At 34.6% G+C, this 16,099-nt stretch overlaps 1 protein-coding gene across 3 annotated transcripts; it reads left to right on the top strand.

The window, feature by feature from the left end:
* Positions 1-2,772: 2,772 nt before the first annotated feature.
* On the top strand, positions 2,773-10,857 carry LOC104605980 (ras-related protein RABH1e-like). Of its 3 annotated transcripts, none has more exons than XM_010270958.3 (6): positions 2,773-3,057; positions 4,150-4,220; positions 7,381-7,469; positions 8,813-8,924; positions 9,647-9,737; positions 10,312-10,857. In XM_010270958.3, the coding sequence occupies exons 1-6, from the start codon at positions 2,941-2,943 to the stop codon at positions 10,453-10,455; spliced, it is 624 nt and encodes a 207-aa protein (XP_010269260.1). In that variant the 5' UTR covers positions 2,773-2,940; the 3' UTR covers positions 10,456-10,857. The 3 variants fall into 3 exon arrangements, with proteins under 3 accessions (XP_010269260.1, XP_010269261.1, XP_010269259.1); XM_010270959.3 differs by having other exon boundaries at positions 4,150-4,241; positions 10,334-10,857; XM_010270957.3 differs by having other exon boundaries at positions 4,150-4,241.
* Positions 10,858-16,099: the final 5,242 nt, after the last annotated feature.

Genomic DNA, 16,099 nt, shown 5'->3' with positions numbered 1-16,099 from the left:
ATAAAAATAAAAATAAAAATAGAAAAAAATGATATAATAATTCAAATATAATAGTTGCATATGCTTTATGCCTTACACTTTAATAGATAATAAAATAATATTGGCTTTTTGCATATATTAATTTGTAAAAATCTATATAATATTTGCCTTGGACTCTTGATTGATGCATTATTAATAAAGTTGTATAATATCTACATGTCTTGCTATATTAATTATAATATATTTCTTTATATGTATATATATATATCATTTAAATAAACAATTCCTATGTATTTATATATTACTAGTAAAAGTGCACGCACGTTGCACGTGGCAATATCAAATGATGATGATGATAATAGTCAACAAACAAATGACCTTACTGGTTGAATCATTAACTTATTTAACCAAAAAATTTGATTATGATTAAGACATTAATTCATTTTTTCTTTCTATTTTAACCATTTATATCTTTACTAACAATAATTCTTATTTTCAAACATATTTTTATTTAATATGAAGAATATATAAAATTAACACATGTTCAAAATTTTCTATAAAATTTATAAAAAATTTTATACTTTTATTTTTATTATTTAATTTATGAGATAAAAAATTACTCATTTACCAAAAGGAAATACAATTCTAATATATTGTTTGAATATTGGTTTTTAATATTGTGGTCAAATCAATTATATATATATATATATATATATATATATATATATATATTTGTTTGCATTTTTGTAAACTTCTTATATGATGAAAATAGTTGAAAAAATACTTATATTTTTTGTTTTTCTTTTTTTCAACTATTATATTTTCTTTTCCTTTTAATAATTTATGATTTTTTTAAATTAAATTGGATCGTATCATATTTGAATATCTAACATCTTGATTAGATTTAGATTCGAATCAATATTTATGAGATCCGATAAGATCTTCAGGTCGAATCAAATTTAATCCTTACCATTTGACATAGTTAGTGGAGTAATGTATTAGACATTAACGCTCTTTATTTTTATCCTAATTTTTATCCCATTTCTATCATTAATGAAAATAGTTCTAATTAATCACACTTTTTTATATGATCAATATATAATATTATTGAATGTACCCAAAATTATCTACAAATTTATACATTTTCTAGAATTTTATGTATTTTATTATTTAATAATATCATGTGTTGATCCATTTGACATGGATAGTTGAACCACTAACACACCACTTGGATGGAAAAACCATTTTTTCTTTTTTAGTTGATTTTAAATCATGTATTACATTTTCATCATCAATAAAAGTAATTTTTGTTTTCGGATTTATTTTTGCACGTGGTAGTATCAAATGATGATGGTGATAATAATCAACAACCAATGACCTTACTGGTTTCATTTCTAGGTTTATTTTAAAAATATAAAATATAATTCTATTAATAATTATTGTGTATGGATTTATCAATGGAATTTAATGATGATAAACAAAAGTATTTTTTTATATTTCTAAATTTGTATTATTTATTTATGACATCATGAATATCATTGACAAAATAATTATTGTTTATCATACATATTTTTGTATATATTATTAGTATATAATATTATAAATGTGCCCAAGATTGTTTCATACTTTTTGTACTATTCTATTTTAAAAAAATTATTTTTAATTATACATCATGGGTTAATTTATTTGACTTGAAAGGTTGAACCAATAACCCACCCCCTAGATAGGAAGATGGTTTAATTTCCTATCGGTTTTAAGTTGTATATTTGATGTCCATCAGTAATAAAATTATTTCTATTTTGTCATGCTTATTTTTTAATATGACAAATATATAATAATAGAAATGTGTCCAATTTCTTTTCAATTTTTTTTCTATAATTTTTGTATTTTTTATATTTCTAAATTTGTATTGTTTATTTATGACATCATGAAATTATCCATTTGACCCAAATGGTTGAAGTACTTACCCATGACCTAGATGGAAAATATGATTTCATTTCTAGGTTTATTTTAAAAATATAAAATTTCATTTTATTAATTATTGTGTATGGATTTATTAGTGGAATTTAATAATGATAAATAAAAGTATTTTTATATTTTTAAATTTGTATTATTTATTTATAACATCATGAAATTATCCATTTGATCCAAATGGTTGAACTACTTACCCACCACCTAGATGAAAAATATGATTTCATTTCTATATTTTATTTTATAAATTTAAAATTATATTCTATTAATAATTATTGTGTATGGATTTATTAATGAAATTTAATGATGATAAACAAAAGTATAAATGTTGGATTCAAAGAGAATGTTATTTATTTAATGACTTAAATGTGAGATTTAATGAGAGGTAATTGAATGTACTTAATGCTATTATTTTAATTACATTTTCTACCTTTTCAATAGAGATGAACTACATTCAAGAGGAGAGATATTTTAGTAAAAAAAAAATTCGAGAAGCCAATACCTCTAGGTTTATAGTTGTTTTGACATTAAAGTTAATACTATTAATCGTTGAGTAAGGGTACGTGTAAATATCGACTGAATGCATTTCAAAACAAAAAAAGTATCAACCAATGAAACCGTTGCCTGCGGGACCATAAAAGCTAAATCGTGAAGTTTCGACCGTTGGATTCTTTCCCATTGCTAAGATCAGTCTTGCATCACCCAGTGTGGGACCCAGGCTGTTTTTGCGTCAAGAGTTTGTGCCATTTCTCCAAAGAAGAGGGGCATAATTGAAAATCGGTAAATGAAACGTATTTGAAGGCTAGGAGGGGTCTTGTTTGTCGTTGGTTGGCGGTTACCTGTTTGTTTCTCTCCCTCTATCCTCTCTTCCTATTAAACCAAATCAGAAAATGCGTCTCTGTTTTCTCTTCTCTGTTTTAGCTGATTCAGATTCAGATCTGTTCGTCTCTGTGAGCTAGAGAGGGAGAGAAAGATCAGAAAGGAGAACCTATGGCGGTTGTCTCTCCTCTCGCCAAATACAAGCTCGTTTTCCTGGGCGACCAATCCGTTGGGAAAACCAGCATTATCACCCGTTTCATGTACGACAAGTTTGACACTACATATCAGGTATTTACGAATTACGAGTTTTATCTGTTAATATTCTATGAATTTGCTGATCTGTCGTATTCCCGATTGTATAGACTATCCTGGTCTATCAATTTGTTCTTTCTTCATTAAATTTGTTTGGATTTATCGTCTTTAACTGCTTTTTGATTGTTGAAAACTGAATTTTTGGTATTTTTTAGGAAATGGGGTGTTTTCGTTTTAAGATTTCAATTTTGCTTTTTCGTTTAATCATTTAAATACTGTGGATTTGATTGTGCGCATGCTGTCCTTGCATGTATATAGATTAAAACATTGCATGTGGATAGATTGGAAAACTACGCCTTCTGGCTTAATATGAGATATGGCAAATCACCTGTAAAAGAAAAGCTCTCTGACCAGAAAAGAAAAATAAAGCACTTGAAAAGAGATTAGAGGTTCATCCATTAAAACCGTTTGAAACGTAATTTTCTTGAAACCGGTTGATCTTTTATTTATTTTTTTTAACATGACGGATAATGTGGTAAAGTTTTGCTTGGATATGAGTTCTCCAAGTATGTGATTTACTTTCCTGCAGATCTAATAGAGTTGGTATCTATTTGTTTGTTTCTTCATATAATGGACGTGATATTTTTCAGACTGAAATATTTCAGTTCTTATTTCTGCCCCTTTTACATGGAAAACTTTTTTCCACCCTTCTAATTTGTTTTATTGTAAATGGCAAAGAAAGCAAAGTTTCACCATTAAATGGGCAAAAACGTGGATCAAATATTTCAGCCTAAAAAGATTCTGTCCGTTTTACATTGAAACAAAAAGAGCCTTAATATAAAAACTTTATATATCAAACTATCAACTTAGTAATATAACCTAGGATCAGAAAATGTGGTTTCTGATTGTTCAAATGCCCGACTCAGAAAATGTGCTTAGTTTTATTCATGTTCTGAAATAACATGCACAATTTGAAAATTCAACACTATCAAGTGTACTACCTGATATTTTTTCAAATGCTTTCAGTACTTGGATCAGTACTTCCCCTGTAAAATTCAACAATTTACAAAGCAGATAATCCCTCCTGGATGATTTATAATTTACACTATTTTTCTATGTGACTTTCAGGCCACAATTGGCATTGATTTTCTGTCCAAGACAATGTACCTTGAAGACAGAACAGTTCGTTTGCAACTTTGGTATGCCTTCTTCATTTTCTGGTTAGCCTATCCCAACGACTTGTGTGCTTAATAATTTTGTCACAGCCAATTTTTCTAAGTTGCATTAGTGTATCTATGATACATGAAAGCAAAATGGTTGTTTTCTTTATAAAGGTAGCATGAAGTGAATTGCATGTGAAGAACAGGAGGAACATGAAGATATGTCTAGCTAAATGCAGGAATGCAAAAAATCAGTTGAAAAATGAGCATTATTGTTTCTCCACGGCTAATCCAAAAACTTTTCAAGTGTGTATTGACCCTTATAGAGGAGATTCCATTACTTGCTTTCTTCCATTAAGGCTTGATCAAAAGTTGCTTCATATTTTTGTCATCATCATCATCATCATCCAAGCCTGGTCCCAACTATATGGCATTGGCTATATGAATCCTGTTTCACCGATCACTCAATCAGTTCTATTTAATGCCATATCTATTGTTATATTGGCACTTAAATCATTTTTTACTACTCCTACCCATGTCCTTTTTGGTCTGCCTCTAGCCCTTCTAGTCCCTTCAACTTGCAACAAACTACTCCTTACTTGTGCTGTTGATGGTCTTCTATTAACATGACCAAACCATAGTCTACTTTTCCTCATTTTATCACCTGTTGGAGCTACACCTAGGCTCCTTGAATAACTTCATTTTTTATCCTATCCTTTCTAGTTTTCTACTAATCCATCTCAGCATACACAGTTTTGTCAGACTCATTTTTGGACATTGTTTCTTGACTGCCCAACTGCTCCATACAACATAATTGGCCTTACAACTGTTTTATAGAATTTTCCTTTTAATCTAAGTGGTATTTACCTATCACATAAAACTCAGGATGCACCCCTTCATTTTGTCCATCCTACTCTAATTCTATGAGTGACACCCTCCAATTCCTCCTCAATCTCTCCCTTGTTATGAATTACCTAGGTACTGAAGGTCATAAGTTCACCTTGATTTGCACTCTTATTATTAAACTTGAGTATCATATATTTTGTTTTAATCTTACTTATTTTAAAACCTCTTGTTCCTAAAATATTTGTCCATAAGCTTAACTTTGCATTTAATCATTAATTAGTTTCATCATCATCATCCAAGCCTTACTATATGGGGTTGAGTACATGAATCCTGTTTCATCAATCTGTTCTGTTTAATGCTATATCCATTGTTAAATTATTGGAACTTTAAAATCATTTCTTCCACTTCTCTTCCTATGGCCTTTTCGGTCTACCCCGTGCCCTTCTATCCCCTTAAAATCATTTCTTCCACTTCGTCTTGCGGGAGTTGTTGATGGTCTTCTATGCACATGACCAAACCATCTTAGTCTACTTTCTCTCATTTTATCACCTATCCTCCTAAGTTCCTATGAATGACTTCATTTCTAATCCTATCCTTTCTAGTTTTTTCCACCCATCCATCTTAGCATACACATTTCTGCCACACTCATTTTTTGGATATGTTTCCTAGCTCCCCAACACTTTGCTGTTTTATAGGATTTTCCTTTTAATCTAAGTGGTATTCCTATCACATAAAACTCTAGATGCACCCCTCCATTTTGCCCATCATGCTCTAATTCTATGGGTGACATCCTCCTCAATCTCTCCCTTGTTATGAATTATTGAATCAAGGTACCGGAAAACGGTCCAGATAATTGGACATTTCAGTGTTATTCTGTACCTGCTTGTGTTTGCATCTAGGTTCTTTAGTCTTACCTTGTTCTTTCTTTGTTTTACAGCTCATGAATAAATATAGGCAACTGGAACAGTTCTGTCCTATAGAAATATCCAGTAGAGTTTGGATTAGATCTATATTTTTTTTCAAATACAAACATTTTTTCTTAAGTTGCCAAAGAAATGATTTTGTAGTGTAGGTTCAATGGTAGGGAGTGGACAAAACATCAAAGTGGTTAATAGATATATGATAGGGCAGTGTCGTATGGACACACACATGGGATCAGAATCTAAGAGTCTGATTCGGAAAGATGAGAAAACAGGGTTCTTGGACATGTCTATGGAAAGGTATATTATTAAAATAATTAATATATTTTGATTTCTAACATTAGATACCTACAAAAATGTTACATTGTTACTAAGTGACATTTGATATAAAAAATGGACTCATCCTGTAGATTAGCTGTTCATTTATGTTGAATAAGCTAGGAGATAAGAAAAGAAATGTTATGTATAAGTTACCTCAAGAATCCATGGAATGTTGGACTCGAATGTGTGTCTGGCATGAAACATCATCCATTCAGGAGAGTCATGCAACACTGACTTTGGATTATAGATAATTTGTAACAACCATTGTCCTCAAAGGTAAGTCATTAGTTGGAAGTCTAAAAGGAAAATTTGTTATTCCTGACTATATGTTGAGGTGAAGTAATGAAGCAGTCTAAGCATCCTTGTTAGTTTTCATGGGGTGTGAGGGTCCTCAGTTGTAGAAAGAAATAAACCCCAACAGTTTGGAAGGATAACTTCAAAAGCACACAAAAGTATAGGAAAAAGTGATCATTGTTAGATAAAGTAAATATTCAGAAATAGGCTTTGGGACTTACTGAACATAATTATCTCATTTAAAAAATAAAGGATAAACTAAACGTATTTTAAAGTAATCAGCAAAGAGAAGAAATTATTTTTTGAATGTGGCAATTGAAAGACAGTATTCGTGATGTCTGATCTGACAGACACAAGGCTAGTCCTGCATCAATAAAGAAATTCTAAGAGACATAATATGCTAATCAGTATTTATTATTATCTGAATTTTGTAGCACATATAATCAAGAAAATAAGAGAACTAAAAGAAGTTGCTGAAGTATTTATCTATTTATGTATATTTTTAAGGGCTTTCCTTTTTCTTATGTATATTTGATTCAATATAGTTTTTCTTATAATAATTAATTAGATGATATTTCTTGATCCATACATGAGGTCAAACGTCAGTTTTCTCAATATTGATACTTTGATCCAGTAATTCTGAATCTTCATCAAATTCTCTCCTTAAAACTAGTGATACACATCTGCATATGAATTTTCTGGTTGCACATAAGATGGGCTTTTCTTTGCTGTCTAATTCTTTCATCTGATATACATCCTTGCCTTTCACATATTGATACTACTCCAGTTTTCTAAAATTTGGTATCTTAAATTTTCAGGGATACTGCTGGACAGGAGAGATTTAGGAGTCTCATTCCAAGCTACATTAGAGACTCTTCTGTTGCAGTAGTTGTATATGATGTAGCTAGTGAGTAGTAAATTTCCCACCAAAAAAAGCTAGTGAGTAGTAGTTCTACTGGAAACGATCGTAGCTGTTTCTTTTTTCAGAAAAAAAATGTGTAACTTATTTTTCTTGAATTTGTTATCAATTTCAAATGTCCCAAACAAACTTAAGGAAAATAGGGAAAGGCGAAGTCTGATGCAAAATAGGGATTTTAACATAATCATCATGGATCATGCACTTCACCTATAGCTAATTGTTCACCTGTCAACTTGTCAAACAAAGTTTTTAAATTGTGCCAGAGGTTCCCTTGGGTATTCTCTGTAGAAAAGACATAAATTATTGAATTAAGAATATTAATAATGGATATATAGAAGATGGGTAAATCCCTTACACCTTCCCTGGGTTTTCTTCTGGAAAGGCCTTAAACCTCAGCTCAATGTTGACCTGTCCTTAAACCTCTCCCAACTTTTGGGATAAAAGGACTTACAGACCCCTTCTGTTACTTTTAACCGGACAGAGACATTAGTAGATTTTTCCTAATTCTAGCTTTACAGAGACATTTTTTACTCCTAATTCTAGCTTTCATTTTGTTTACTCTTAAACTGTTAATACGGGAGGTTTAAGGGTATTTTATTTTTTTGGTTGAAGATTTGAGGTTATTTTTTATTAAATGTTTAAGGGTATTTCAGTTATCGAACATTGGATGATTTTACATAAGGGAAAAATTGGCATTATAATATGTTTAGATCCATGACATCAGCAGCTGCTGTTAGATTTCTAACAGTAGAGTAACAGAAGGGTGTATAAGTCCCTTTATCGCCAAAAGTCGGGGGAGGTTTAAGGGCAGCTCAAAGTTGAGGGGAGGTTTAAGGCCTTTTCAGAAAACCCAGGGAAGGTGTAAGGGATTTAACCTATAGAAGTTAATTAAAAAAATTATAGTTTCCTCTTTCTCTTTCTGATAAAAATAGTAAATAAAATAATTCATGTGGTCATAATTTTCCCCCTTTTGGCAGGAACTACCTAGGATCAGATGGATTATGATTCATGAGTCATGACCAGATTCATTAAAATTGAAGAAAAAATACATTTTTCTCTTCAAAAAGAATACAGCCCTGGCCCCAAATAGCTCAGTTAGTTTCTATGTAGGTTATCCTAATGATGCATGTAGGTGCTGAGATTATTCCAATACTTAATGGAGCATTTATGCATCCATAGTACAAAGTCATTGTGTTCTATAAATATACTATATAATTATTTCCTTGTAAGTTTGCTTTATCACAAAGTTTCATCCATATTTTGTCAAATCAGTAAAAATTGTAATATTTAGAACTTTATTCTGAAGTTTGTGTTTATCTAACATAATGCAGATCGACAATCATTTTTGAATACTTCCAAGTGGATTGAGGAAGTACGCACAGAACGAGGAAGTGATGTCATCATTGTTCTTGTTGGGAACAAAACTGATCTTGTTGATAAACGGTAGGTTTTAGATTAACCTTTTAATGTACATGCATGGTTATGATCTGTATATTCTTCGTTCTTGTTGGCTGAGTTTGGTCATGTAAATCTTATAATTGTATCTCATTCCTGTGTTTTTCTAAGATACATGACTTTAGACCTGTTATTTTGCTTTCTATCTTGTAAGGGCATGGGAACCATCAAGAAAATTTTTGTAGAAGGGGTAGATTTTTTCCTATAAATCTATAGACACTTCAGTATCTTGATGCTATAATGGAGATTCAGCCTTGCCAAGAAAATGCACAAATCTGAGACAATATTTTCCATAATGCATATAAACCAGGATGTGATCATTATGAAATTTTAATAATTTATCTAAGACAGAATGTCAACTACACAAGAAACTCAAAAGTATTCTTATATCAACAATCCAACCATAATTTTAAGTCTTCATTATTTTTGTGTGAACTGATGGAAAACAATATAATCTAAGGAATCGGTGGGCCTGGAAAGACTAATATTGATAATATCAGTCACCTGGTGGTTTTGAACAGAACAATATTGTGGAAGTCCAGTTAAAGAGATTGTCTCATTTGAATGTCACTCTGGACTTAAAGAGCTAATTTTTCAAAAGGAAAAAAAGAAATTGGTTTCTTAACTTGCAGTACCCCATGTGCATATAGAATGATTTCCATTTCAAAATGGTTCTGACAAGTGACAATTTCTTTATGGAAACAAAACAGGCAAGTTTCAATAGAGGAGGGAGATGCCAAGTCCCGTGACTTTGGAGTTATGTTCATAGAAACCAGTGCAAAAGCAGGATTCAATATCAAGGTGCAGAGACCCTTCTTTTTTTTTCTTGGCTACTGCAAGTATTTTTCCCCCTTCTGAATTAAGATGCAAATAATGACAAATGAGCCAATTTTTATACCTGTGTGGCTTTGTCATACATATGACTGATGCAGTATGTTTTTGCTATGTTCCCTTAAGAGATATCCAGGCCAAAATTGACCTGATTTACCTAGCTATGATTTATTCCCTATTTTTAACAACTTTCAGAATAATATGATATAATTCCATAGAACAGTTTACAAAACCATCATCATCATCATCTAAGCCTTGTCCCAATTAAATGGGGTCGTCTACATCAATCTTGTTTTGCCATTCCATTCTGTTTAGAACAATTTATAAAATAGTTTGCTAAAATCATTTGATTTGATAGTCAACCTTTGGATGTAAATGTTTACTAGTTATAGGACAAACAACCTTGGATTCCATTTCTCCGTATATTTGTTTTATGATATGTACAGCACATACATGGATGAATGCTCCTAGAGATCCTGTCTTCCTCACTCATGCTTTCTTTTTTTTTTTTTTTTTTTTCCTCACGTGAAAATAATTGTTGCAGCCACTATTCCGTAAAATTGCAGCTGCCTTGCCAGGGATGGAGACCCTCTCCTCGACAAAACATGAAGATATGGTTGATGTGAACTTAAAGCCCACTGTCAATTCATCCCAATCAGAGCAGCAAGGAGGAGGCTGTTCATGCTAGAGTACAATATGATGACAAATTTCCATTCATCAATACCTTATGCGAGAGTTGCAGATAGGATAATTTTGAGATTAGTTAATCCCGAACTACATGAGATTTTGGCGGATTTGATGCTTCTGGAGAAGTAGTTTCCTAGTTGGCCAATTTAACATTAGGCTGTTAATAGTCCCTAGTATCTACAGTATCTGAGGTTATCATTGATGTACTGTTCCAAGATGCTTAAGATATTAGCGGCTGAAGATGTGATTGGCTGATTGTTTTTTTTTTTTTTAATTTGTATTATTAGAGCTTTTTGTATTTCTTTGTTGTTTCAGTTTTTAGTTTGATTTTTTTTTTGATAGAACAATTCTACTTGGTAATTTTCCCTTTATATATTTATTTGAAGCGGAAGATTTCTATTTCCTTTGTTTCCTTTTTTTTTTATATATATATGTAGAAATATTTAGGGCCCTAGAAGTTTTCACTTTTCACACCAAGCCTCTTTTCCCATCGAATTTGGAATTGTTAATTTGCTATACATGCTCCCCACTTCTGTGAGGCTTCAGGGCACGCAGAGATACTTCATGAAGGATGAAGCAGAGTTTTTTTTTCTCTTCTGTTCATTATTAATACCGCGTTTTCCCTCGTCGTTGGCTTCGTTTGGAGATCTGAAAAAATTATAACCAGTTAAAGCATTCCACAATCAGAATCAGATCGATTTGTAGACTTGCCAGTAGAGGTGTCAATGGACCAGTTTTGGATTGGATCCCTCCAAACCAAAATCAATTTGGGCGGATTGGATGGACCAACAAGACGTATTGAATTGGACCAATCCAAACTTAATGGTCCAAAGTATTTATTGGATTGGATTGGACCTGGTCCATCTGTAATGAATTTATATTGAATTGGGTTGGATTGAGTCAATATCTGATCCATTGATAGAAGATAGGAATATAGATGTCAATGGACCAGGTTTGAATTATAATTAATCTAAATTAAAATAAATTTGAACAGATTGGATGGTGCAGACATTGAATTAGACTGGTCCAAAATAATCATTGGATTGGACTGGACCTGATCCGTTTGTAATGAATTTACATGGACAGGATCGGATTGGACCAAATCCAGTCCAATTGACACCCCTACTTGCCAATGCCCAGATTTGATGCACCATTCCACAACTGGAATGATGGGGTCTATGTTCAATATGAAAATCCCTAGAACGTGGCGTGATGTATGTCAAGTTATATAAACCCACTACCCACATCAAGTATAACCCATCTCATCCCTATAAAGATTGGAAGTCACTGATGAAAGGGTTGTTTTGATTGATAATTAAAAAGAGTAGATGATTTCCCTTACAGGATAGCTCAGGTTGTTTGATTGAATAACTAAAACGGCCTCTAGTCAGCAGGATAGCTCAAGAGGAGAAATGATTTTCCTTGTTCAGACCAAGACCAAAAAGGACATGGGATGGGCTGAAGCTGAAGTAGTAAGGAATTATTTAAACACCAACAATTTAACAATAGATATGGCATTAAATAGAATGGAATGACAAATTGGATTCCATATAATTGAAATAAGGCTTGAATAATGATGATAATGACCCTTAGGCTCAGTTTGGAAGACGTATAATACAAATATGTACAGTGCAAAATCTTATATTTTGTATTGCTTTGTATGTATTTGTACTGTACATATTTGTATTTGTATTCTTTACAAATTGAGCCTTACATATTTTTATGATACCATCTGTCCTTTGACTTAGGCCTCGTGTGATAACACTTTTCAAAGGTTTGGTGTATGAAAAACTTGTTTTTCAAACATCAGACTCGTTTGGTGTTGCATCTGAAAACCGATCTGAAATCTTTTTTTAGATATGAAATTTTAAGTTAGTAGCCTGGCACTTGTGTGTTCAGACGTAATTGAGAGGTGTATAAAAGACATAAATGCCCTTAAAGAAATTTTGATATTACATGTTTTTGTCCCTCATGTAACTCAAATCGAACCCCACTACGACCTACGAATCTCCACCACCACCACCGCCGCCGCTGCACTCTCTGTCTCTCTTTCTCTCTCCTATATTCCTGCCACCGCCGCTGCAACTTGTAGCGGTAGCGGTTCCTTCTCTCTCGCTCTTGCTCTTTCTCTCCCCCCTTTCTTCCCGTCACCGTCGCTGCAAATTGAAGCGGCGGTGGTTCCTTCTATCTCTCTAGCTCTCGCTTTCTCTCTCTCTCTCTCTCTCTCTCTCTCTCCCCCATCTTCCCACCACCATCGGTGGCGGTTCCTTGTTTCTCTCTCGCTCTCTCTCTCTCTCTCTCCTATCTTCTTGCCACCACCACCGTTGCAGCGGCAGTTCGATGAGTAGAAATAATAATATTATTATTAATTATAAATTATTTTGATATCTTTATTAAACATTAATTATTTTTAATTTTTTATTAATTATTATTATTATTTAATAATTATTTTTTATTAAACATTACTAATTATTAGTTTTTATTAAATAGTAATTTTTAATTATTTCATTAATTTTTAAAAATTATTTTATTTTTATTTGTGTAAATTATCAATTGTTAATTATTTTAATATTTTTATAGTCATTAATTTTTTTTTAATTTTAATCATTTTATTTATTAATTTATTATTTTTTAGTTGTATTATTTCAATGTTATTTTGATGTTGAAAATTATTTTTATGAGATAATGCAAATTGAACTCGACATTTACAAATAGTATGTTCTAGGGGTAAAATAGTAAATCAATAAATTTCAAATGGTAAAGGGTTGATCCAACACAAACAAACTTATGGGTTCAAAGCGTCTAAAAATTAGAAAAGCATCTATGCCTCTTTTCAGATTTCAGACACTTAATATCTTTTTAACTTTTTAGATCTGAATTTCCATATTTATCAAACGCGACCTTAGTTTTTCAAAAATCCCAACTCATATACAATTTGTGCTTTAAAATGGTTATTTTCATCATTTTGATATTTGTTGCTACCAATCCCATTAATGGATCAAAGGGCAAAGTATGTCCAGGGGTGTCTTTGTCACAAAACAAAATTCAGGGGGATTAAGTGTTACCACCTCTTAAGTACAAGGTTGTTATATATAATTTCCCAAAAAAAGTTCGAATTTCCAAAGAGAAACCAATAGTCAAATGACCACTTTTAATATTGGGAAAATTTATGATGCCAAAAAGGTATGATACCGGAAAGGCTTTGACCAATCACAACCCCTTGTGAATTTGGATGAAAATGAATTCTGATTGGTTACTGGTTTTATGATTCTGATTGACTGCTTGTAAGTTTTTCTAGCATCATGCCTTTCCGGTATTATAGTTGAACCCTTTGACATTAATGTGGATTCACTCGTATGTTCTAGTGAGTGTACAAATAATGAAATACAAATGTCCAAAATGGTATATGGAGAGGAAATTGGATTTTGATGCAGCACGATCCGGGCACTCCTAGCTGGCTGCTGACTGGCTCTTGGTTGGCAACGGACGACACCTGAGAAGATGAAATGAAGGATTCCCGGGGATTTTACCTAGTGGGAATACTTTGATGCTTAAGTTAGTATTGCGTACAGGAAGCAAAAGGAGAACGAAAGCTAAGAGTGCAGGTCGCGCTTTATCACTATATTCGAGAGATTAGAGATCTCAGAAAAAGAGAGTTTCCTTTCTTCCCTGAGGGCTTTTATAGTGGCGCTCTTATGAGATCGGGCATAACCGCCACAGGGCCCCTGCCACAGCCGTTACCTGCCAGGGCTGCGCAGGTGGCCGTAGGGACGTACTCCTTGCCCGGGTGAGTGACACGCCTCCGCCTGCTGAGGGACGTGGGTGCAAACTGTTGAAAGGACAAGGACTACGCCGTCAGTAAGGGATGTGGTGCAGTCTGACTGGTACGGCTTGTTAGATAGAAGCTTCCTGAGGAATGCTCGTGCAGCCCATTCGCGAGCTACTTTGCTGCGAGCTCGGAATACTTCAGGAGTGTCCTTAGTAGAATTAGTCCTCGGGATGACTTGTCTGTTTGGGAGCTTGGGCGAGCCGGTTTTCTTAGCTCACAAGTTAAAGTTGCCTCGGAATATCCCTTTTGTGGTAGATCGGGGAACCCGGAGCTCGCGTTGTTGCGAGCTCCTCCTTTGGCGCGCTACGGTGTAGCGAGCTGCCTTATGGACCCATTACTTAGTTGTACTGGACCACAATGCTGAGTTGTTGCTTACGCTGAGTTAGTGTCCATGTGTCGCCATTTCATAGGTCGAGTCAAATCATCCTTCATCAATTGCCCCCCACTCCTCAGGCTAAAAGTATTGCCTTAGCGCCGGGAGTTTATGAAGCGCGATGGACTGATTTGACTAAAATTCAAACTTGATTGACTATCCCCATTAAATGCATTTGCAGGAATCAAGAGATCTTCTGACTTCTCTGACTTTTTGGGTTCCGAAAACGTGCTGAGGTGGCCTTTGATTCCGAATGTCGTGCGGCTGCGACTACCTTAATCGTGGAAGATGTGCCACCAATCGCCTTCGGTTTTCAGAAGGCATGTAGTCAGGGCGCCCACGGACCGTTGGATCTGCTTTGATCCGGGCCGTCAGTTTGAAAAGACGGGGACTATAAATAGGGAGCCCCCTCGGGCCCTATCCTCTTTCACGCCATCTTGCTGTCTTTGGGTTCTGAGGTCGCGTACTTCGCCTAGTCTACTCGAGTTCCTCAGTCTGCTCCGTTCCGTCTACTCTGGTGAGTCCCAATCGCCGTCAGCCATGTCTGGGTACCCACGCCATACCTATCACAGGGGCGATATCCGGGATGATGATGCTCCTTTGAGATTGGGAGGAGCCTGGGAGCAGATCACGGAGGCTCGGGAGGCCTCTGGCGACATGGTGTCTACTTCTATGGGGAGGGAGCCTGATACCTTTCGCCCTTCCTTAATGACAGCGGAGAGACTCAGGTCTCTGATCCGCTACTTTCGCCTCCCTGGGGACCTGGTTTACAGCCTCCCTACTGGCAACTTCCCCTGAGAGCATGGTCCCAACGATATAGTAATCTTTCAAGAACAGCTCGAGGCTGGCTTGCGTCTCCCCCTGCACCCCTTGATAGTGGAGGTGCTAAATCACTTCAACATCACTATTGACCAGCTTCATCCCAACGCTGTTTGAAACATGGTTGGGACTATATCCCTGTGTCACGAGTATTGCCTTCCTTTGGACCTTGATATTTTTGTTTCTATCCTTTGTATAAAGAACGCTGCTCCTGGGGTTCCTCCGGAGAGGCGCTTTTATTACCTCTCTCCCCGTTGCGGCTATAAGCTCTTGTACGAGCTGCCGAATAAGATTTCCGCCTGGAAGCGAGACTACTTTGTGGTCCGTAACCCTGAGGGGTGGCCCTTTCCCACTGCTTGGAGGGGCGCCATCCCGAACCCCGGGGCCGAGCTGGACCCTGAAATTCGGAAAACGATGTTGTCCTGGGCATCGATAGGCTTCCTTTGCTCGGACTACTTGGCCGAGGAGAAGCTCGTGCAGGCAGGCTTGAGCCCGGGTAGGTCGGCCTTTTAGGTCGCGTAGTGCCTTGTGACTATTGTGTGTACATGTATTTTGTTTCTTGTTGGACTTATATCTTGTGGTTTTTTGGCAGCCATCATGTCTAGTGCCAATTCGCGCCGCCTT

Source organism: Nelumbo nucifera, chromosome 1 (genome assembly GCF_055504915.1).
Source record: "Nelumbo nucifera cultivar China Antique chromosome 1, China Antique-T2T, whole genome shotgun sequence".
Lineage (NCBI taxonomy): Eukaryota > Viridiplantae > Streptophyta > Magnoliopsida > Proteales > Nelumbonaceae > Nelumbo > Nelumbo nucifera.
The sequence above is the reverse complement of the archived record's forward strand: the minus strand, read 5'-3'. Positions and strand labels throughout refer to the sequence as shown.

What these genes read in the sequence shown, in the direction of transcription:
- LOC104605980 (XM_010270957.3), top strand. Translation starts at nt 2,941, where the DNA reads ATGGCGGTTGTCTCTCCTCTCGCCAAATACAAGCTCGTTTTCCTGGGC. An exon ending in AGTTTGACACTACATATCAG is followed by an intron (nt 3,058 to 4,149) that starts GTATTTACGAAT and finishes TGTGACTTTCAG; the next exon opens with GCCACAATTGGCATTGATTT. An exon ending in ACTGATCTTGTTGATAAACG is followed by an intron (nt 8,925 to 9,646) that starts GTAGGTTTTAGA and finishes GAAACAAAACAG; the next exon opens with GCAAGTTTCAATAGAGGAGG.